The following is a 22843-nucleotide window of genomic DNA, read 5'->3' on the forward strand; positions in this document are numbered from 1 at the left end:
AAAAAAATTATTTTCTTAAGGATATCTAGGAATCACTTAAATTAAAATGCATTCAATTAAATTGCGTGAGAAAAATTTGAAATCGGGAATATTCAACGTCATTCATATTACATTTGCACAGAATTATTATTTTTTAAACATTCGTTGTTTATAAATTATATGTAGAAAATTGCAATTGTTAAATTATCTCATCAATCTTCCTACAAAAGAAAGATTCAATTTTTTTCAGATGTTTTGAATGTTTTCTAATATTACGGTTCAACACTGTTAACAATTTTCGTCTGAATTTTCCGTACCAAATTCCGGAAATTTTTATCGTGCTCAAGTTTCACTGAAATTTCAGGAAATGTTGCCATGGAAAATTCAAAATTTCGTGGAAAAATGAAAAAGAACTGTAAATTTCTGTTCCACTTTTTCCTGAAAATGAATAGAAAACCGGAAAATTCTGGTAAATATATTCTTGAATTTTCAGGACAGTGACACTGAATGCGATTTAGGGAGAAAAAATCATGTATTTTCAGATTTCACTGAAAATTCAATGTCATTTGACACTGAATATTCATATTAGATTGGAAATTCCAATAAATTAACGAATTGTCGTCTTTATGCCGCTTAAAAGTCTGGAATTTTGCTGAATTTTCAGTGAAACCAGAAATTTCATTATTTTTTCCCCTAAATTTCATTCAGTCTCATTGTCCTGAAAATTGGTAGTCATTTTTTCCAACAGTGAATATTAAGATTCAAATTCAGACCTGTAAAGTTTAAATAATAAAATCATTGTAAAATGTCCGGAGATTTAGCGTCAAATGCGACTCAAATGAAAGCTCTGATGTAACGATGACAAAAACAGAAGAGCATTTCACTGGAGAAAAAATAGCCAAACTACTTGGATATCCTTAAGAATAACAAATATTCATCTTATAGATGAGGAACTTCCATCAGTTTAATATCATCATCCAACTCAGTGAAAAAATCCATCAAAACAAAATTCATCACTCAGAATGGTATCACCTCTGTTGTGAATTGATAAATTGTGATAAGTGCTTTTTTTTCGAAAATGCGTTTTTGGTTCAATCAATTCCCAACAATTTGTGGAAGTGATTAGACCAAAAAAATCGACAGAAAATGCACTCATCCTAGCTTACCAATTCACGACAGAACTCCCGCTGGTGAGTTGTGACATTCCGCAAATTTCGAAACCTCTCGATAAACCCTTCACCACACTCACCCATTGGAGTACTCCGCATAATAGTTTCTCTTTTGAAATCAACCCCACCAGCTGCTCATGCGCCTCAGAATTCTGGTCTTAGTCGAGTTTAAAGCGCCTCACAGAATACACTGATATTTTCAATTCATAAACAAAACCGAGCCCATTTGTTTCGAGAGTGACTGAGTGAAGGGAATATTATTATAAATTCCATACAATTGAAAACTACGAGGCATTTTCAGTGGCTGATGTTTGTGAATTTAAATGTGAAAATTGATCCCCTCCTCAAACACTTCCGGATTGCTGAAAGAGTGAACGGTTTTGCGGAGTGAAATATAATATGGCCTGTCCAAATGGAAATGAACTGTAAGTTTTTTAATGAAAGAAACAGCTGAATATTTTTTTTTCGCCAGTTGTGAGTGGACACGTGAGTTCAAAAATATATTCCCTCCGATTATTTTCCCGGCGAGACACGTAATATCGTATGATCAATTTCAATTCTATTTTTTTTAATTGAAATGGCTGAAATGTTATTCAATCCGTTTTTAAATTTAATCATCTTTGATATTCATTCACTAATTCTAGAGGATTATCTATTGCAAATTCTATCTGTTTTTCACCAATTCCATTGAAATTTCTCCTTTTGAACTAGAATTTTCTTGAAAGAAATGAAACTATTTATTCTTTATTATAAAATAGTTCGAGTGAAATTTTTCCAACTAAATTTTTAATAAATCAAACAAGTTTTAATTAAACGGAGAGAAAAGTTCGTTCATTATGGCAAATTTTACAATAAGAAAAGTAACCGTGGAGCGAAATGTAATTCAGTGGAAGAATATCTGTTTGTGAAGGATATTTTACGATTCGTTCGGAAAAAAGTCATTCTCCGTTACAGAAAAATTATACGCAATATTGACCAATTTTCCGTCAACTTTTTTTTCCAAGTAGAATTCCGAGTAGAAACCATATCCATAAATTATAATTACCGTTAAATTATCAAGTAGTCGATCAATTAATATCACTCAAATTTTAATTATTGAAGTAATCATCAATTTAAATATTCAAATTCCGCATTATTTATTAATTAGTAATTTAGTTACGAAGATTGGCGATTATTTGGATAATCGGAAATTCCTTAAAAGAAATTTAGGATCATTCACTAATGGAAAATTTGCAGATCCACATTATTAGATATTTAATTCACCATCAATTGGAAATTTAGATTATCAATTATTTTAGTATTTTTAAATTTTGATTAATTTATTTAAGTCTTGATCCACGTAAGTCGGAAATTCCTTTAATATTGAAGAACTTGAAGATTGACTCAATATCTATAAATTATAATTACCGTTAAATCAGATCAATAAATTAGATCATCAATTATTGTAATATTTTTAAATTTCGATTAAAATATTTAAATGTTGATCAATGTAAGTCGGAAATTCCTTTAACATTGAAGCATCGGCAGATTAACGGCCATCCCTGCTGCTTAATTACTTTCTGTACACTTTTTGTAAATTTTTATTCGTCACGTCAAACTAAAATGCAAAACTTCCACAAAGTAATTCAACTTATTACTCAACCCTCCCCCCGAACCGAATGAAAAATAATGGCCCGTCATCCATTAGATATAAATATCGAGCATAATAATGACGAAAGACAAAGTAGTCGATAAACTATTGACCCAGAATTTTCACGAGATAGATGCAATATTGACCTTGTATAATATCTACGAGGCACGAGGTCATGATCCCGCACGAGGACGATAACACAACTCCCCATATTTCGGCGATATTTCCTCTTAATGTCATAATTCATGCGTACGTAGATACGACGACAGCAACCAAGATGGAGATCAGTTAACTGATGGCCCAGGCAAGGGTCTCCTCTACGCTGAATACCTGCGTCTGGACAAGATCCTTTCGGCACAAACATTGCTCAGCGCTGTTTACGATAAAGAGGTTCATGATGAACATCTCTTCATCGTCACACATCAAGGTACAAACGGATATTTTCCCTTTTTTCAGGAGAATAAAACTACTACTCAATACATTTACATATTCCAATGGCAATTGGTACACATAAATACTCCAAAGAATTTTTCGAGGAAACTGAATTATTTCGTTATTCAACTACACGGAGAGAAATGTTTTATAAAAATTATACTACCGTTCTGTAAAAGTGTATCGTGACTTATCATTGCCTCATTTCTATCCCCAAATTTAGTAAAAATTGATATATGATGAACAAATTTTATTCTACGTTAGATAAATTTTATCCTGAGGCATATTAAATTTTAACTTTTCAGTCCAAAATTTCTTCAGTAGATAACAACGAAAATTCTAGAACGGTTTGTAAATTTTACCCTACCAGTACAGTAATTTTTACTCTACCGGCACGGTAATTTTTATTTTTATCAGGATAAAATTTCTTTAACGTAGAATAACATTTGATCATCATATATTAATTTTCACTAAATTTCGGAATACAAATGAGCAAACGGTGACTCATGACACACTTTTATAGAACGGTAGAATAATTTTTATCAAAAATTTCTCTCCGTGTACAATGGGAATTGAAATCAACAAAAAATTTATCCCTAAGTTACAAGATTGCTATCATATCATTATTATTGTTTCATTTAAGGGTTCATTTCTTGTCTGTGATTATTAGACAGTCGAAACGTAAAACTACTATCCCTTGTTTCGTCCAAAACAAAGATTTTTTGGCTGCAAAATACGTATGGGAGTATCGAATAACGAAGGAGTGGTGCTAGAAATGACATTTCTTGCGTGTACAGAGAATGCAATTTTTTTTGAACCACTAAATCTATTTTTGCGACAAAAATTTTTCATTTTGGCGCACTCTGTGCACTTTGGCACAAAAAATCCTTTTTTGATAATTTTCAAAAATTATTATTTTCTAATTACTATTTTCTTGGCACAAGTAAGACTTGTTTGAGAACTATGTTGTTTATCTCTCAGTGTGGGTCACGCTAAGTGCTGGTGAGGCTTGACAATTTAAGAATAAGTGCTTCATCACACGTTGAGTCTATATCATATGATCACCCCATAAACGAAATCTAAAGAAACTACTTTTAGAAGAAAAAACGTAGAATGAGAGGTTCCGTACATCTACATGAGCACCTGTAGTGACAGTTCAAAACGTGACTCTCTAATTTTATAATCTTTACGAGGGATAATGGCCAGTTTTTTTCATACTATCTACCTCCTAATACACAAAACGTCCGGATTAAAAGGGATAACGGCCCGTAAAACCTGGAAGTTGGACGGGCCGTCATCTATTAAAAACATAGAACATAGAACATGAAGTTTTGGTTGGATTAAAAGTGCGATAGCTCAAAGAGATTAAATTCATTTATACCAACCAGTTTCCGCCCCAAATTATGTCGAAATACTTCAAGATTAGCATATAACAATGTAATATTTACCTGTCAGTATCCCTGAAAAATTGGAGTTGTTATATTAGCTAATTAACAATATTATTCATTACTGCTGTGATTATTATTATTACTTATCGTTTATTATTGATAGCTTACGAACTATGGTTCAAACAAATTATCTACGAACTGGACTCGGTGAGAGGACTATTCAGTCCAGAGAAGGATCTCACGTCAGATGGTAATGATGGGATATCGGAAGCTTTGAATTACCAGAGGCTGGACGAGTCTAGAACGTTGGAGATCCTCAAACGACTGAACCGCATCGTCCTTATATTGAAAGTAATTAACAGGAAATTAATACAGAGGAAATGAGTGAGACACTGTTCTCGCTGGAGAAGATGGTGACATGAACGATTGCACAGGGAGAGAAAAATCTGTTGATAATTACTCCTGAAAGATCGAGGGTAAATTCTAATGAAGAGTAATATTTCAAGCACGAATTTTACACAAGATTGTCATTTTTACGAAAATTATCCCATTTGCTACTTACAGTGGAGTTGTTTTTCTGTGGGTAGGGAACTCTCTGATTCATATGAGGTTTCGATTAAAATTCTTGAGGGACAAAAAATTAAAAAATGGGTTTTTTATCAATTTACGGTAAAACTTTTTCGTGGTCCCGATTACACCAGGCGCAAACTTTCATGTCATTATGTTCGCAAAGGGGGCAATGTTTCAGATTAATAGAGAGTTGTTGATCTCTTTCTATTGCTGGTCGCATCAGTCTTCACACAGAGAAAAAATCTAGGGAGCCACAGTATCTCGAAGTATAACGAGTGAGAACTCTTAAAATCAAGTGATTTTGCCATCAACTTTCGGTAATCCTAATGCTGAGAATCAGAGAAAAAATCCGCAATCTTAAGAATTTCGTCACTAAATTTCGATTTTTTTTCTTTATACAAAGGACACAATTGGATGTAAGAATAACTGAAATCCATTTCCATAGTTTCGTGTATGTTTTTCTCTTCACAGCAAAAACGAATGTCTGAATTTCACACACTTATTGTAGACATTTTTCAGACATTAATAAACGTCTGAATAAAATGAAAATTTGTCTGAATTTCAAACATGAATTAAGATGTTTGGGCAACTCTTCATATGGAATTAATGCACATTTTCATTTTATTCAGACGTTTTTTAATGTCTGAAAAACGTCTACAAAAGGTGTGTGAAATTCAGACATTGGTTTTTGCTGTGTTTGCCATGAATATTGAACTTCAATAAACTCGCATGATTTGAGAGTTGAACGAACCCCTGACGACAAGCCAATTAGGGTGAAGAGTGTGAGATTGAGACAGGTGTTTCGTTACCAGAAGGGCACTAATCGAATAAGAACCCTCCCCCGCACGTAGAATCCTTCCCTAATTTTTTCACCCATTCACAAATATCCACAGAGTGCATGAGGAAAAGTCACGAATGAAAGTCTCAATATAATTTTTCAAATTCTTTTTTCTCTCATTGTTTACCACTAGAGTCATTGATATTTCTCACCCGAACGAGCAATGAGGGATTTGTGGGAAGATAACTAGACGCCGTGTAAGTTAATACAAACCAGTTGAAACACGATACAATGAATAAAGAAGGATGGAAATAAGTGACACTTACGCCAACCACAGTTAGGCAATTCTTGGTGCTGTCCTGTTCGCGATATTCGTTTTGCCACAAAAATGAGGCGTACTAGGTTGCAATTCGCTCATTGGTTTAATTTTCCAGTGTAGAGTTATTTCGACATCGATAACGCGGGAATTCCGCGGGAATTTTTGCTGATGGAGCCCGTTATTTTTGAGGCTCATCTTTTGATAAGCAGCGTGTGGAAAAATTGGAAAATTAATCAGATTTTCTTCTTTAGTTTTTTTTATGTCAACACGAAAAAAAAATTGATTCAAGGATATTTCAGTAGCGAAGTGGTAAAAGGAGATAAGTTAATTTTGATTGCTGACCAGTTTTCAATCAATATCGCGGAATCCAAAGGAGATAGCAAAATTTTTGTAATGACATTTGTTGTAGCACTCAATCGGCTCCACAAAAAAGGTTGTGACACAAATTTCGCTATCTCCCTTGGATTCCGAGATATTGATTGAAAACTGATCAATAGTCAAAATTGACTTATCTCCTTTTACCACTTCGCTACTGATTTTATACTCGAATGGGGGATGGGTGTTTCAAATCGAGGATGACTGTTCCGTATCAGCCCGGGTTGTACCAAGCGCTCTCAAGTGTAACACGGACGAAAAAATTTAATAGAAAAACCTATCGAATTCGTTAGAAAATTCTATTGAATTTCTATTGAACTGTTCTATCAGTTTTTGGCCGATTCTATTGAAATGTTCAATAGAAAATATTCAGTAGAAAAAGTCAATAGAATTCTATTTTTCTATATAACTTATTCTGTTGAGATATTTTCTATAGAATTTCCTCGGCTCAAATTTTCTAATTTTTTTCGTTTGATTTTCTTGATAAGAAGAAAAGAAAAATAGAATGAAAAAAACTTAGAAAATTTGAGTTGAGCAAATTCTATAGAAAATATATGAAAAGAATAAGTTATATAGAAAAATCGAATTCTGTTGAATTTTTCTATCGAATGTTTTCTACTGAACATGTCAATAGAATCAGCCAAAAACTAATAGAAAGTTCAATAGAAATTCAACAGAATTTTCTAACGAATTCGATAGGTTTTCTGACCCTCATTTTTTAACCTCCACTTTTTGACCCTTATATTCTGATACTTAGTGCCTGATCCATAAATTACACTTAAGAGCCGATCTGATACAAAGAATCATTTTCGAATTCAAATCATCTTCGAAACCCATCCTCCAATTGAGTATAAAATATACTTGAATCGAGTATATTTTGCACTCAAGTCAGATATATTTTTTTTTCCGTGAACACTCAAAAGAGAAAAATGAAAATTCAAGGAAATTTGGTGGTGAGTCGTAATTAAGTTGAAATTGAAGTATAAACATGTCTCAAGGAGAGGGACGGTGGAAACCACTATCGTATGGGGCGTTTCCAAATGCCGGCAATCTTCGCGAGAAATCGCGAAGTTCGCACTTCGCGTTAAATCGCGATGTTAATATCATTGCGGGTAGCCGTAATTAAATTGAAAATGAATTTTCTTCACTTGAAAATATTCATCTCACTTGAAAATTCATATAAATTGTGGAATTTTCGTCTTTCTGCAGCTAAAAAATTGGGACTTTATTTGAATTCTCAGAGAAACTTGAAATTCCATCGACTTTTTCTCCTTAAATCAAATTCAAGGTCTTTTTCCGGAAAATTCAGCCAAATTTTCTTAACAATAATCAAAATCCATCGATTTTTTCCCTAAAATACTGTTGATTGATTTTTTTCGGACATGTTTTTGAATTGTTTTTTCCACCAGCTGCTGCTCAAAATATGGCTCAAAAAGTTCCAATTCAATGCCACTGTAATAACTATTTCTCGATGTTTTCCAGCTTCTTGTTGACCAAGTAACTATATTGGAAACTATGACACCTCTTGATTTCATGGCTTTCCGTGACTATCTATGCCCTGCGTCTGGCTTCCAGTCCCTCCAATTTCGATTGCTGGAGAATAAACTTGGGGTCAAGAGTGAGCATCGTGTACGGTATAATCAGTGTTACACAAGAGTTTTTGGTAAGCATCCTGAAGACGTTGATGCCATTAAAAAATCGGAAAGTGAGCCGAGCTTGAGTTCACTGGTGCAAAGGTGGTTGGGAAGAACACCCGGTTTGGAAGACACTTGTGACTTCAATTTCTGGGGAAAGTACAAAACTGCTGTGGCGCGAATGCTGGCTGATCAGGACCAAATTGCTCAAGTTAGAATCCTAATCTGAGAGAGAAAGCGACATAATATCACAAAAATTAATTTCTTGAGTGGAAGAGATCTCTTGAGAACACTATAAAGTGAGAATTTGGTGTGGCAGGAGATGAGAAAATTACTGATAAGTGCACAATTGCTTTCGTCACAACATAATCAATATATTTTTACTAAGAAATTTGTAATTTGTAGCGAAACGGTTAAACCGTTTAAGTTGATTACGACTATTGGCCAGTTTTCAATGAATATCTCGAAATCTAAGGGAGATAGCAAAAATATTGTCATGACCTTTTTTATAGCCCTCAATTTTCTCTACAAAAAAAGTTATTACAAAAATATCGTTATCTCCCTTAGATTCAGAGATACTCCTCGAAAACTCAGCTAAGAATTAAATCGACTCGAACCGTTTTACTGATTCGCTACTGATATTGGTTTCAAAATAATTTTTTTCAACAGCAGATGATGCAATCTCATGATCGAACTCGATCAAGATGGCATTGGGAAGAATATTTTAAATTACAATCCAATTAACAACTCAATTGATTGAATACATGCGCTATTTTCTTGAAACGAGGAATCATTTTTGTGATATTAGATCGTATACCGATGTGTCCGACCGCCTGTTGCATTCACGATTGATCAACGATCATTTCAATTCACAGGGACAACCGAAAGACCCAGTGCGCAAGCACATGTGTGCAAATGTGGCGGCCAAGAGAGCGATTTTCGAAACTGTTTTCAATGAACCTCTTCACAATGCCCTTGTAGCCAGGGGCGAACGACGGTTTTGTCACGCTGCACTCAAGGGCGCTATCATGATTACGCTTTACCGTGATGAACCGAGATTTAGTCAGCCCCATCAAATACTCACGGCTTTGATGGACATAGATTCTCTGATTACAAAATGGAGATGTGAGATCATTTTTCTGTTCTTTTCGTCATGAAAATCAAACGAAAAAATTGCAGGCGGCTGTATCTTTGATATAACTGTAATTATACGTGGATAGGCCCATGGTCTTTCCTACTTTCTCGAATTTCCTAAAAACTCCTTGCATTTCCTCGAATTTTCTAGAAACTCTTTGAATTTTCTCAAATTTTCTAGAAACTGAATTTTTTCGAAGTTTCAAGAAACTTCTTAAATCACCTCGAAATGTCTCCAATTTCCTAGAAACTCCTTGCATTCCCTCGAATTTTCTGGAAACCCCTTGAATTCTCTCGAATTTTCTAGAAACTCCTTGAATTCTCTCCAATTTTCTAGAAACTCCCTGAATTTCCTCGAAATTTCTAGAAACTCTTTGAATTTTTTAGAAATTTCAAAAAACTTCTTAAATTACCTCGAAATGTCTAGAATTTTCTAGAGTTCCGATAGATGGCGCTGCACATAAGGACCATTTCCCAAAATGACCCCCCCTATTGAAACCATAGACGTATCCACGTCAAAAAATTAGAAAAATTGAGCCGTGGAAATTCTATAGAAAATATCTGAATACAATCAGTAGTATAGAAAAATTGAATTCTATTGACTTTTTCGACAGAATATTTTATAATCTATCGAACATTTCAATAGAATCGGCCAAAAGCTAATAGAAAGTTCAAGGGAAATCCAATAGAATTGTCCAGCGAATATGATAATTGTCTACGAAAACTATCATGTTGTCATGCAATGATACCTAATCAATTCATTGAATTATATTGCACAGATAATCACGTGATTATGGTGCAGAGGATGATTGGCTCCCAACAATTCGGTACGGGTGGTTCTTCTGGCTATCACTACTTGAAATCAACCCTCAGGTAAAGTGTCACAACCACTAACCCTCAAGAGTGTATTTTACGATTTCACGAATAAAAAAATTGGTAAAAAAGTTCATTCCTCCTTTATGGGTAATTTTGAAACTTCAATAGACAGGAAAGGGATACGTAAAAGAGAAACACTTAGATAAACTAAGCACTCGATCATCAGGTTAAACCTGGGGGTATTCAGGGATGAAATTTTTTATGAATTTTTCACTCACGAAACTTTTGTGGGAAAAGAAAAAATTGAACAACAGCAGGGATTCCCTCGTTGTGCGCCGAATGACAGACAGAATGCCGCTAATTTTTTTAATTCTTCAAAAAATTTTCTGCCGAAAGTTTTCGGTGTTAAAAAAAACATCGGAGTACATTCATCTTCATCATCGTCTTCTAGAGATCAGTGTCCCTTGGATTCCAAAAATATTAATAACTTTGAACAGGAAATTTGTTTGAAATTTATTGATTCGAGGAAACGTACGTATGAAAAAAACATATAGAAATTTTCTATACGGATTGCGTATAGAATTTCTATAGGATTTTCGTATATGATATTCGGATATTTCTATACGGATATTTTTTATACAAATTATTTCCATACGACTAGGAAAAGGGCGCGCGCTCCACGCGCGCACATTTAATTCATGGCCACAAGTTAAGCCAAGTTATTATCATAGATGATTAATATTTATTTATGGTCCATACTTTTCTTTGAGGATCGTTTCCTCTTTTAAAAAAAGAATGAAATGTTTTTTGTCAACAATTTTTAAAACGATTCACTTTTGGACATAATTGGAATTTTAATGGATGTGGAGGACTTGAAAAATTTTATATTATATATATAATATGCCTATATTTCATATATATATAATATAATAATATAATTAATTTTATGTAATTTTATATAACTGATGTTAACAAGTATTAATGAGAGGAGGAGGACCACATAGGTGTAAAACAAAGAAAAACATTTGTAACACCAAAGAGATGAATAAATAAAAAATAAAAATAATAATATAATTATTTTAAAAAAATATTGATAAAAAATGAAAAAATACATATAAAATATTTTTCTATATATATTTTTTTATTATAATAGATAATTTGAAAGAAATTAAATAAAAAGGTATTTAAGTTTAAGATGGAAATATTCCTAAGCATAGGCATGGCGGAATAGATTGCTGACAAAAAACGTTACATAATTTTTTTAAAAGAGGAAGAGGATTTCTATGGGTTTGATCCTATACGACCCACTACCACATGTATAGAACAGAAACATTTCGTATGGAGTTGCGACATTTGTCTACGTTTTTCTCTGGAGCGTCTAGACATCTTTCGTATGAAAACAAAAGTTTATGTAAAAATTTATGTATAGAAAATATTCGTATAGAAATATCCGAATATGATATACGGAAATCCTACAGAATTTCTATACGGAATCCGTATAGAAAATTTCTATAAATTTTTTCATACGCGCGCGGTAGCCTTCTGTTACCACTTAAAGGTTAATCATTACATTCATCAATTCGCCCATGTGTTCTTTCAGTGATAGATACAAAGTCTTCTTGGACCTCTTCAATCTCTCCACCTTTCTCATCCCAAGAAATTTGATTCCGCCACTGACAAAGGAGATGAAATTGAAACTGTCGATCGCGTGGGGTTGCCTCGCCATCGAGGATGAGTCATCGGATCAAACGGTCTCCGAGAGCTCTGTGGAAGGTTCATTCTGAGACCAATAACACAACTGCATAATCCGAAAACTTTCCGTTTTATTAATACAATAAAAATCTTAGAATGTTACTTGGGGAAAATATTTACCGAATTCCAACAGCCATTGTTTCCAACGCACTTCTAAGAAAATATATAGAAAAGCTTGCAAATTCGTTAGAAGTTCCTGCGGGAGTCCCAATGGAAATCCTATTAGTTTTTTTCAATAGAAAATATTATATAGAACAAAAATCAACAGCATCTGATCTGTTTATACAATTCATTCTATTGAAGATTTTTTTATTCCCCAACATCAATTTTATTTAACTTAATTCTTTCTATAAAATACAACTATGGAATTTTTCTATAGAATCGGTGAAAGACCAATAGAATTTTCTAACGAACGGGCTAGATTTTGCAACTAATTTTTTTCTTACGTACCCCCAGAAAAATATTTTTTTGATTCAAATAAAAATTTATATTTGATATTTTTTACTTATTTCAAGAATATTGTTATTACAAATGAATGAACTTGTTTACTTGTTCCAAGAATAAGAATTTACTCATATTAAACAACCAATTTATTTATTTGAAATGAATTATATTTCAAAATCAAATAAACAATTTATTTAGTTCAAAGGAAAAATTTATTTGTATCAAATAAAGATTTATTAATAGTAAAAAAACATCTATTTAATTTGAAAAAAAAATTGATTTAGTACTAGTAAAATAAACTTATTTATTTGAATCAAATAAATAATTTTTCCGGGTGCACAACTCATTCTTAAATGTCGACGAATGATTGTTGGAATTCAACAAATATTTTTCCCCATAACTCCAGTCGTTTTACACACGTAAGAATAGAATACACTGATGGTACATCCTCCCTCTTGTAATATACAATAAACTAAAGAATGACATCCACTGCTGCAACCTGATTCGCAATGCCTGCAAGGAGCACATGAGACCCTTCAATTAGACGCATTATCTTCTTTGTACACCAGTCTTATATCCAAAATCGAATGAAATTACCGACCGCATATGTTCTTTCCAATTGCGATGTACAGGTACCCTTCATCACCGAACAAGGGTCCCCAAGAATTTCTAACTATGTAGAAAGGTATTGGTCCACTGGTGTCGTATCCCACTATTTGGACAGCGTGATTCAACATTGAGAATGCACCATCGCAGTGGAATTGTATGATACCGCCCAGGTAGTTCTGCCACGTGAGGGCATTGACCGCCGCAGCAACTGGTCCATGATTGACAAGTGTTGATATGAGTTCTTCTTCGGAATCAACGTAACTGAAAGCAAATGGAAATTGCGGGCGATTGCGGGATTTTTTCAATGTTAAATTGCTTTTGATTTTTATAGTGAATGTGTTGTGTTATTGATCGTCGTGAAAATTAAAGGATAAAGGATTGATCGACCTTGCCAAGCATTTATCTACCCCCTCACGTACGGGGGTATGCCATGCATCGACCTATGAAAATATGAATGACTCGCTTTAAAATTGATTATTTTCAAAACTATGGAATTTAACTCAAACAAATGAATAACAACGAAAAAAGGAATACTGTCTCTTCAATTACATATCGGTTTCATAATTTTCCGTTGATTAGAAGTCATTACATTTTACTTGTATCGAGCGTACTCCACGCTTGGAAACAAAAGGACCCCGTCTGTGATGGGTTAATAGTATATTTCGTTATTACACTGTTACAAATTTTCGTCTGAATTTTCCGTGCCAAATTCTGGAAATTCTTATCGTGTTCAAGTTCCACTGAAATTTCAGAAAATCTTGTCATTGAAAATTCTGAATTTCGTGGAAAAATCAAACAGAATTGTAAATATCCGTATCATTTTTCCATGAACATGAATAGGAAACCAGAAAATTCCAGTAAATATATTCTTGAATTTTCAGGACTGTGACACTGAATGCGATTTAGGGGAAAAAATCATGAAAATTCAGATTTCACTGAAAATTCAGTGTAATTTGGCAATGAATATTCATATTGGAATGGAAATTCAAATAAATTAAGGAATTCTCGTCTTTATGCTGCTTAAAATTCTGGAATTTTACTGAATTTTCAGTGAGACCTGAAATTTCATGGTTTTTTGTCCCCTAAATCGCATTCAGTGTCATTTTCCTGAAAATTAGTAGCCAACTAATCTGCCCATGAAATTTCATTTTTTTTCCAACAGTGTAGGCAGAGAAAAACTTTTCTGACGAATATGAGTTTTCAGCCCCAGTCGAAAGCGAGGGTTGCAATCAAATGACGGCCGTTTCATGCTATTTCACTCAAATCGGAAGACTTTTTTTTAAATCTTCAAGAAAAATTGAATATGTTGTCGATTTATTCCATGCATCCCTTAGATAGGTACTAAAAACTAAACATTTTTCGAAGTTATGCGAAATTAAAATTTCAGGACGGGCCAGGTAAGTTTTTTTTAAAGTTATAACTTGATAAGTATAAATTTTATTGAAGAAGTGCGAAACAACTTTTTTAATCAAAACAGGTGTAAGTTTAGGGGGAAAAAAATCCAGACTGGAAAAAAATTGAATTTACAATGAATTAATCAACAAACACATTGAAAAGTTAACAACAAATCATGATGGCATGTCACGAAAAATTGGAAAAAATATTTAATTATAAGCTTCCTATGCGTACACTCTTGCTTGAATAAGCTCCCTTCTACTAAAATTTAATCGTTACAAAAGTGTCAAATGGTCAATAAATTTCATATCGTGCATGAAATATTCATTTTTAGGGCATATTTCATTTTCTCTAGATTCTTTTCTTTTATTATTTTTGCAAGCTTCGACACCAGAAGCTTTCATCTGCACATTTGTTATTTCCAATTATACTGGACGGTCAATCGAAAGAAAATCATGTAATATTTCTGGTAATCTAAACTTGAAACAATTAAGAAATTTTTTTTCCCCCCGAAAAGAAGTTGTGCGCGAGCCGAATCAGACGTTCCATTAAAATTCGATATTGAATAGTTCATGTGCGTTCCTAGGCATCTTAAGTAGAAGAGTCGATTGAAAACACTTGCATAACATGTGGTATCGGGTCATAAATAATCTAGCTTGATAAAATATTAATCTAAGATTACCTGTTACACGCGAAGCCCGCAACTCTCACCGTTGACGTTTTCGATCTATAAATAAGAGAGATAATTGGAAGTAATCATAAGTAGCAGTGCACATTGTTTTATGATTTCAGTAGTGAAGAGGTAATACGAATTTTTTTTTTTGGAAATATCTCGGGATGTGACGGTGATCGCGATATTTTTGTAAGGGCTCAATTGTTATTATTATTTTTATTTTTATAAAAATCTCAATTTCAGAATAAAACATGTCAAGCAAGTTTTGTTGGAAGCAAAAAAATTACACGATGAAAATTATCAAGAATTAAATAATCTTTTGTTGAACAGTTGAAGAGGAGAACTTAGAATTTCATAAATTTGCGCAAACTCTGTTGAGAAATAGAAGACTAATCGCTTGATTTTGATTTTTCCTACTTTACATAATTTTTCGGCCATTGGAAGAATTTCCAAGCTCATTGATTTCCCAAACTAACCACTGAATTTCCAAACTCATTCTGAAAATTGAACATTACATATAATTCAATTTTCAATAGATTGAGAATTCAGAAAAGTTGTCGCCTGAATTTTCAAAATGTTCAATGTTTTCAGTACCGTATGGACCTGGAAAAAAGTTAATAGAAAAGCCGATCGAATTCGTTAGAAAATTCTATTGAATTTCTATTAAAACTTTCCATTAGTTTCTGGCTGATTCTATTGACATGTTCAATAAAAAAACATTCAATAGAAAAAGTCAACAGAATTCGATTTTTCTATATAACTTATTCTTTTCATATATTTTCTATAGAATTTGCTCTACTCAAATTTTCTAAGTTTTTTTCATCCCATTTTTCTTTTCTTCTCATCAAGAAAATCAAACGAGAAAACTTTGAAAATTTGAGCCGAGGAAATTCTATAGAACATAACTCAATAGAATAAGTTATACAGAAAAATTGAACTCTATTGACTTTTTATACTGAATATTTTCTATTGAACATTTTAATAGAATCGGCCAAAAACTAATAGAACAGTTCAATAGAAATTCAATAGAATTTTCTAACGAATTCGATAGGCTTTTCTATTAAATTTTTTCGTCCGTGGAGAATTACTTGAATATATAGGAATTCCATGTAACTCTGTCGTTGTTAAAAATTTCAAGCTTTTTCACTTGAAATGTCAAGAGTAATTTTCCTACAGTGTACGACCTCTGCTAGTTTCTAGTGATTTGCTCTTATTTTTCTGCTGTATGACTTTGTCATTTCTTTATTTTATACAACATAATGTACAGTGAATAAATTTCAATCAATCAATGAATCAATCAATCAAACTTCAGATATTCATCAAAAACTGTATCACCACTTGCTCAACAGTTACCTATCCCCTTTGCCCCCTTTACCTATCCAACAAGCAAGTACCGGCTGTGCCAGTCACCGGGTAAGAACTCTCCGCCAGAATTGGAACCCCATTATCCTCCAGCCAGGAAAGCAGGCTACAAATATCTCCCCCATTGCACCCAAAGTTCCCGTTCCCGGCGCAGTCGATCATCTGAGAAATTTCGAAATGCGATTGCAATGAGAGGAAATCATTCACTGCAATCCGCTGATGCAGCATCTAATCAGTTGCATAACAGACGATAAAGATAATGTCACCTCTTGCACACTGAAGGAGCGCAATGTGTCATTTTTAATGGCAACCATAGATTCGATGCATGCGACTACAGTGTAGGCCCAACAGGCCCCGCAGGATCCCTGGGCCCTCACCGGAGTGACAACGCCTCTTGCCCTCCAGTCGAGCTTCTGAGGGATCTTGATCAGTCTTTTAATACGATTCAGGTGTTCCTCGTGTGCGCCATGTTTCCGGCGATGAGGACAGTCATTTCTGTGGCGCTCACCTCGGACTGATAAATCCGGGCGCAACGTGAGACTCAGAAATTCCTCCTCCGAGAGATCGGAATATTCTGTCAATCCGTAGTAAGCACTTTCTTGCGTCGACCGCAGCCGATTCATCCGTTCGATTTGACGAAGTGATCGCTGGAATTATTTTTTTTTATTCTTGAGGGCGGGAGATAGAATATCAACGAATGGGGCTTGCTTATTTCTTGAGCTGGGAATGAAAATAGAGTGGGAAATATTCGATGCGCAGTTTTGTCTTAAGAAATCAGTAGGGAAGTGGTCAAACGGCTTTAGTAAATTCCATTCTAGCGCCAGTTCTCGATGAATATCTCAAATTCTAAAGGAGTTAGCGACATTTTCCTAAAAATCTTTTTTGTGAAGAAAAGTGAAGGCTATCGAAAAAGATTTCACAAAAATTTCGCTATCTTTCTTAAATTCCGAGTTATTCAACAAAAACTCAAGTGAGAGCTGAGTCGACATAAATTTGATCGATTGACCACTTCACTACTGAAATTTAGAATACGAAACAAGTTGAGAATTTTTCTCACGATTGGTGGTAGCGTTTTTAGTTCTGATCATTTTAGAAAATCAAGAAATGAGCGGCTAGTGTTTTTTGGAAGGAAATAAGTTCTTTGTGAAATTTCTATTCCACATTTGAGTGCGGTAATGAATTTTTCACATCTCTTTGCATTATTTCGATAGACAACGACTTTAGGCGAAGATATTAAAGATATTTCTGCTCGAATATTTGTACAGTTGGGCAAAAGGTTTCCTAATATTTTATTATATGCAGTTTTTTTCTGAGATAACTACACAATGTACGAAACAATTGAAACTGATTCATTTGGTTTCAGAACTTTATTATAGAACAAAACTGAAATTGCATCCGTAACATTGAATTCCATTTCAGGGAAAAAAACCATGACATTTGAGATTTTACTACAGATTCAATGTAATATTCTAGATTTTTTGAGCATCAGGAAGACGAGAATTCGTTAAATTACTTGAATTTTCAATAAAAAAACATAAACATTCAGTGAACAATTACGTTAAATTCCAAATTAATTGAAAAATTGAGAATATTCATCTGAAGTGTACCGATTTCTGTGAATTTTCACTGAATAGTTGAAGTAAAATTCCAGTTTCCATTGATTTTTCCATGAGATTTTGAATTTTCAATCACAAAATTCCTCGAAATTTGAGTGAAATTTTAAGACGATGAAAATTTCGAAGGATTGAAGCGGAGATTTGACTGAAAAATTTTTAACCGTGAATATTTCATTAAACTCACTTGAAATCTCCCGAATTTCCTGCCGTACTCCTCCGGATCATGCCGATAAGACTTATTATAATAAGAAACGTAAGTTTCGAACAAATGAACGTCCTCAGTACTTGTGTCCGGCGGTACTTTGATCGGAATAGCCAAAAAACCAAGGCTTATCACCAGCGCTGTCACTGCGACGGTCTTCCACTCCATAACAGAGTGTATGGCATTGGCATGATACTTGAGGCGAGCAGGGGAAAGAGTACGGCTTCGCGCAGACGGGGATTGGCTGGGGCCTCTGCGGCTTGAAGTACTTCGGATCAACTTACAGATACTATTAAATATCTTCATGCTGAATAACACACTTACGCGAGAGGCTCATGTACTGGGGAGATAATTCTAATGGATTAAGCATTCCGAGTATCTGCTTGGCGCTTGTTTTTAAACGATTTTTAAAAAATCATAGAAAATAAATTCAATGTAATTCGAGATTTTTGAGCAGGAAGAAGAGAATTCCTCTACTTGAACTTTCACTAAAAACATGACCTTTCAGTATCAATGAACATTCAGCTGTGTTATTGCTCATCATTTTTGAAAATTTCTAAAGAATCATAGAAAAAAAAATCGTTTGATTTTTAGGGACATGTGACCGATTTTTAGGAATCAATTATCAGTTATTGGTGGTCCTGGACATTGACTATGATGATCCTGATCATCAGTGATTTTTATTACTGAAGTTTTGTGATAGATTTCTAAGAATTAGTGATGGGTTCCTGAAAAGCAGTGACATTGCTATGAAAATAGGTGAAAAAATCACTGAATTTCAGAATTTTGCACTCACTGAAGTGCACAATCGCGAATTTCTAATAATTGGGTGTAAATTCCTGGAAATCAGTGACACGTTACTAAAAATCAGTGACATGTCCCTGAAAATCAAAACTTTTTTTCTTTGTGATAAGTTCTAAAGAATGATGGAAAGAGGATAGGGATTTCCTCAAGACTTCTTGTAAGAAACCTTGAGGATATCCAAGTATCTTTTACAGATTGGTACGGAGGGTGTCCCACAACCGAGCTTTTTCCTGCTAGCGTAAAAGCGAAGAGGGTGCTTTTTGAAGTGGAAAGTTCCTCTTCCACTTTTGGACCCGAGCTTTTTTTTGACCTGACTTTTTTCCCCTGGATTGAACTACTAAATTCTGGGGAGAATATTTATTTTTTACAATTATCAAAATCATTTACTGGAACGGATACGAGCCCAAATCATCCCTTCGGAAAGGGGATGAGTATTTTTTCCCAATTTTTTACTCTCACTTGGCACGGATTGAGGAAAATTCAACATTTGTTAGGGGGTGGAAGCCACCCCCGCACGTATCGGGGAGGTTAAATTTTCCACACAATGAAGTTAGGAGGTTGAGGAATGAGGCTGAGCCCAAATCATGCCTCCAAAAGGGGGATGAGTATTTTTTTCCCATTTTTTGCTCTCACTTCGCACGGATTGAGGAAAATTAAACATTTGCGAGGGGGGACGACGCACCCCCGCACGTATCGGGGAGGTTGAAATTTTCACGAAATGAAGGGAACGGGTTGAGAAACGAGTCTGAGTCCAAATTATGTCTCCAAAAGAGGGATGAGTATTTTGTTTTCCATTTTTTGCTCTCACTTCGCACGGATTGAGGAAAATTAAACATTTGCGAGAGGGGAAGACGCACCCCCGCACGTATCGGGTGGCTTGAAATTTTCACACAATGAAGGAAGGGGTTGAGAAATGAGTCTGAGGTCAAATCATCCCTCCGAAATCACCCTTATCCATCGACCCACATGAGAGGCTCTCTACGTCCTCTTGCCTTCGAAATGTTTTGCTGTGCCACGTTAAATTTTTGGTGGCCCTGAAAAGGGCCGATTGTGATGGATTTTCATGCTGGCTGTTGCTGGAAATGGCCTCCTCCAGCAGCCACGCAGGCATGAACCCTCCTGAGGACCTCCACCTTAACACGTTGGAGCATTTCAGCATCCATGTTGGCTGCGGCTGCATGTAGTCGCGCTACTAAGTCCACCTCGCTCTCTGGCTCTGACTCGTAGACTTGATCCTTTAGATAGCCCCAAAGGAAAAAGGCTAGCGGAGTCAAATCAGGGGAACTAATAAGGATAGAAATCTATTATTTTCCAGTACAATTTTTTTTCTCGAGTAGTCTTACCGTTCAGGCCAGTGAAGCGGGCCATAGCGACCAAACCAACGTCCAGGAAACTGCTCATTTAGGTAAGCAGTGACTTCCCGAGAACAGTGAGGTGGTGCTCCTTCCTGCTGGAACCAGCGAGGTCTACCTGCAACAGGTACATCGTCCAGCGTTTCCGCAAGCGTCTTGCTGATAAATGCGAGGTACTGTTGACCCTGAGAGGAGCACAAATGGAAACTGAGAATATTTCGGCGGGGGTATGTCGTATGTTTGTACGTGTGCAGTAGGTGTGTCAAATTTCAGCACTATATTTTTTTCTCATTCGTACTCCAAAAAGTGTTGGCGTATGAAAAAATGTTCAAAATACCGTATAATTTACCGCTATCAGTCAACATGAGGAACATTTTTTTAAATGATTAAACCGTTCATTATCTTCCCTCTAGATATTCCTTGAACTCCCCTTGAAATATCTTATCCGGAATAAAGTATTTTATTACTATTTTTAGATTTCAAAATTAATTTAATTTTTTTAACGCGTATTTTCAATGAGAAATACAAATTGCCCGTGAGGGACGCCTAAATATTGACCGACTGCGGTAAACTATACAGCATTTTGAATATCTTCTTATACACTAACACTTTCTCGGGTATGAGAGGAAAAAATATATAGAGCTGAAATTTTACACGCCCTAGTGTGCACTAAATACTTGCATTCACATAATCCGGAAGTTGAGAAAAAAACACCCGATCACCCACTATTCCGCCCCACACGTTCACTTTCCACCGTGACTGAAAGCTTTTATCCCTCACCAAGTGAGGGTTTTCAACAGCATAGTTATTTAAATTATGTTGATTGAAAATCCCCTCTCTCGTGAACAGGCTTTCATCGGTCCACATGATTTGGGCCAAAAAGTTTTCATGCCGGTAATACAAGGCCAGAAACTCTCGACAGTAGTGCAGACGCTGCTCTGCATCTCCCGGCTCAAGTTTCTGGACGTTCGTGTAGTGAAACAGGTGGGGAGAATTTTCTCGCAAGATGCGGTTCACCGTTGTCTTCGAGCAACCGATTTCTGCTGCAATCTTTCGACAGCTCGTCGTCGGGTGTTCCTCCACACACGCCAAGACTTTTTCCTCGACGTCAAGCCGACGTAAACGTCCCCCACCGTGACCTTGTGGCACAACTACGTTCTCTCGCATGCGAGAGTCCACTGCCTGGAACACTTGTGCAGTCGGGTGTTGTCGATTCGGGTATTTACTGCGATACTCTCGCGCTGACTCTGCTGCATCACATTGGCATGCACCATAAACAAGGTGCATATCAGTGTATTCCTTCGCTGTGTAATTCACCATAATTTTTACTTCACGTCTGACTCCGGCAAAGAATCAAACACGACTTTATAACTGCGACTAACGAACACGACCAGTGCTACCAGATAGAGCTATTCTATTCTTCCAGAAGAATATCCATGGATTTTTTGAGTGGGGGACAAGCATATGAGTGGGAATTACGTAGAGTGGGGGTACCCTGGGAAGGGAAACTTCTGCTAGAAGCCCTATTAGGGGCGCGTTTCGCAATCGACGTAGTAGCAGTAGCAGTACTGTAACCCTATCTAATTTTGCTTTACTGCAGCTACGGTAGTTGATTCCGAAACGCACCCACGGGGGGGCTCCGTTCATACTTCGACGACTACATATCCCCGACTGTGCATAGACTTGTGAAAAGTCTAAGGGAACAACTGTACATAAAAAAACTGTCCATAACCACATCTGTCCACCATCCTTGCAGTCGGCCAAACAGTGTCGGTAGAGTAGAAATTGCATTCGTTTTATTTGCAGTCGATATTAATTATGGATGGCGCCATTTGTCCCACTATAGCACAAATGATCGTCGAACAAGGTCCGCGATTCTACCGGGTATCCACTGTTAATTACACGCATATATATCCCAAGCAGACTCTTTTGAATTGACACTGCGTAGCGCAGTCTCATTTGAATTGAGACATCAAGCTAATATCATCGAATGGTTTAATAAAATTGAGAATGCAAATTAACTCGCTGTGAATTTATATAATTTTATCGAAGAGTAATTAATGGGTTTTAAAAGAAAGATTTCAATGTTTGATTTTGAGTCAACGGCTGAGCCTCACCCTGTTGGAAATTGCATCAACTGAAAACCAGAGTTGATGACCAGAATTTGTAGCAGAGATGTCAGACAAGATATGAATGTTTTTTTTGGCTCAAATGAAAGAGCGGGTCGAGAAATGGCGTGCAGAAGTCTTTAAAGATGACAAATCTCTCTAAAGATGATGAAGATGATGTTTTCAATTGAAAAGCGCAATTGTGACAACATTGTCCAGTGGGGTCTAGGTGTCTCCCCTGGTTCAAAACCATCTTTAGAGGCCCTAGCACGCCATTTCTCGACCCGCTCTTTCATTTGAGC

General features: G+C 35.4%; 2 protein-coding genes across 2 annotated transcripts; one reads left to right on the forward strand and one right to left on the reverse strand.

Annotated features, from left to right (window-relative positions):
- The first annotated feature begins 1276 nt into the window (after positions 1-1276).
- Positions 1277-12415, forward strand: LOC107039838 (tryptophan 2,3-dioxygenase). The gene is made up of 7 exons (XM_015259677.1): positions 1277-1573; positions 3036-3205; positions 4762-4949; positions 8123-8485; positions 9150-9399; positions 10188-10281; positions 11825-12415. Exons 1-7 carry the CDS (start codon positions 1548-1550, stop codon positions 12006-12008), a joined length of 1275 nt encoding a protein of 424 aa, XP_015115163.1. The 5' UTR covers positions 1277-1547; the 3' UTR covers positions 12009-12415.
- A 265-nt stretch (positions 12416-12680) lies between these two features.
- On the reverse strand, positions 12681-20618 carry LOC107039840 (cathepsin O). Its single transcript, XM_015259678.2, has 7 exons — positions 20425-20618; positions 18260-20365; positions 16726-17106; positions 16473-16621; positions 15107-15151; positions 13022-13290; positions 12681-12933 (listed from the first exon to the last, which is right to left on the reverse strand). Exons 2-7 carry the CDS (start codon positions 18581-18583, stop codon positions 12893-12895), a joined length of 1209 nt encoding a protein of 402 aa, XP_015115164.1. The 5' UTR covers positions 18584-20365; positions 20425-20618; the 3' UTR covers positions 12681-12892.
- Positions 20619-22843: the final 2225 nt, after the last annotated feature.

This window comes from Diachasma alloeum, unplaced genomic scaffold, assembly GCF_001412515.2.
Source record: "Diachasma alloeum isolate Michigan unplaced genomic scaffold, Dall2.0 Dall_scaffold_00308, whole genome shotgun sequence".
In the NCBI taxonomy this organism is placed as follows: domain Eukaryota; kingdom Metazoa; phylum Arthropoda; class Insecta; order Hymenoptera; family Braconidae; genus Diachasma; species Diachasma alloeum.

Excerpts from the sequence above, each read along its gene's own strand:
- LOC107039838 (XM_015259677.1), top strand. The coding sequence starts at position 1,548 with ATGGCCTGTCCAAATGGAAATGAACT. Across the intron at positions 1,574-3,035 it reads TGTCCAAATGGAAATGAACT|ATACGACGACAGCAACCAAG; the intron begins GTAAGTTTTTTA and ends ATGCGTACGTAG. Across the intron at positions 3,206-4,761 it reads CTTCATCGTCACACATCAAG|CTTACGAACTATGGTTCAAA; the intron begins GTACAAACGGAT and ends TATTATTGATAG.
- LOC107039840 (XM_015259678.2), bottom strand. The coding sequence starts at position 18,583 with ATGAAGATATTTAATAGTATCTGTAAGTTGATCCGAAGTACTTCAAGC. Across the intron at positions 16,622-16,725 it reads GCTCCTTCAGTGTGCAAGAG|ATGATCGACTGCGCCGGGAA; the intron begins GTGACATTATCT and ends GAAATTTCTCAG. Across the intron at positions 13,291-15,106 it reads GCGGGCTTCGCGTGTAACAG|TTACGTTGATTCCGAAGAAG; the intron begins GTAATCTTAGAT and ends ATTTGCTTTCAG.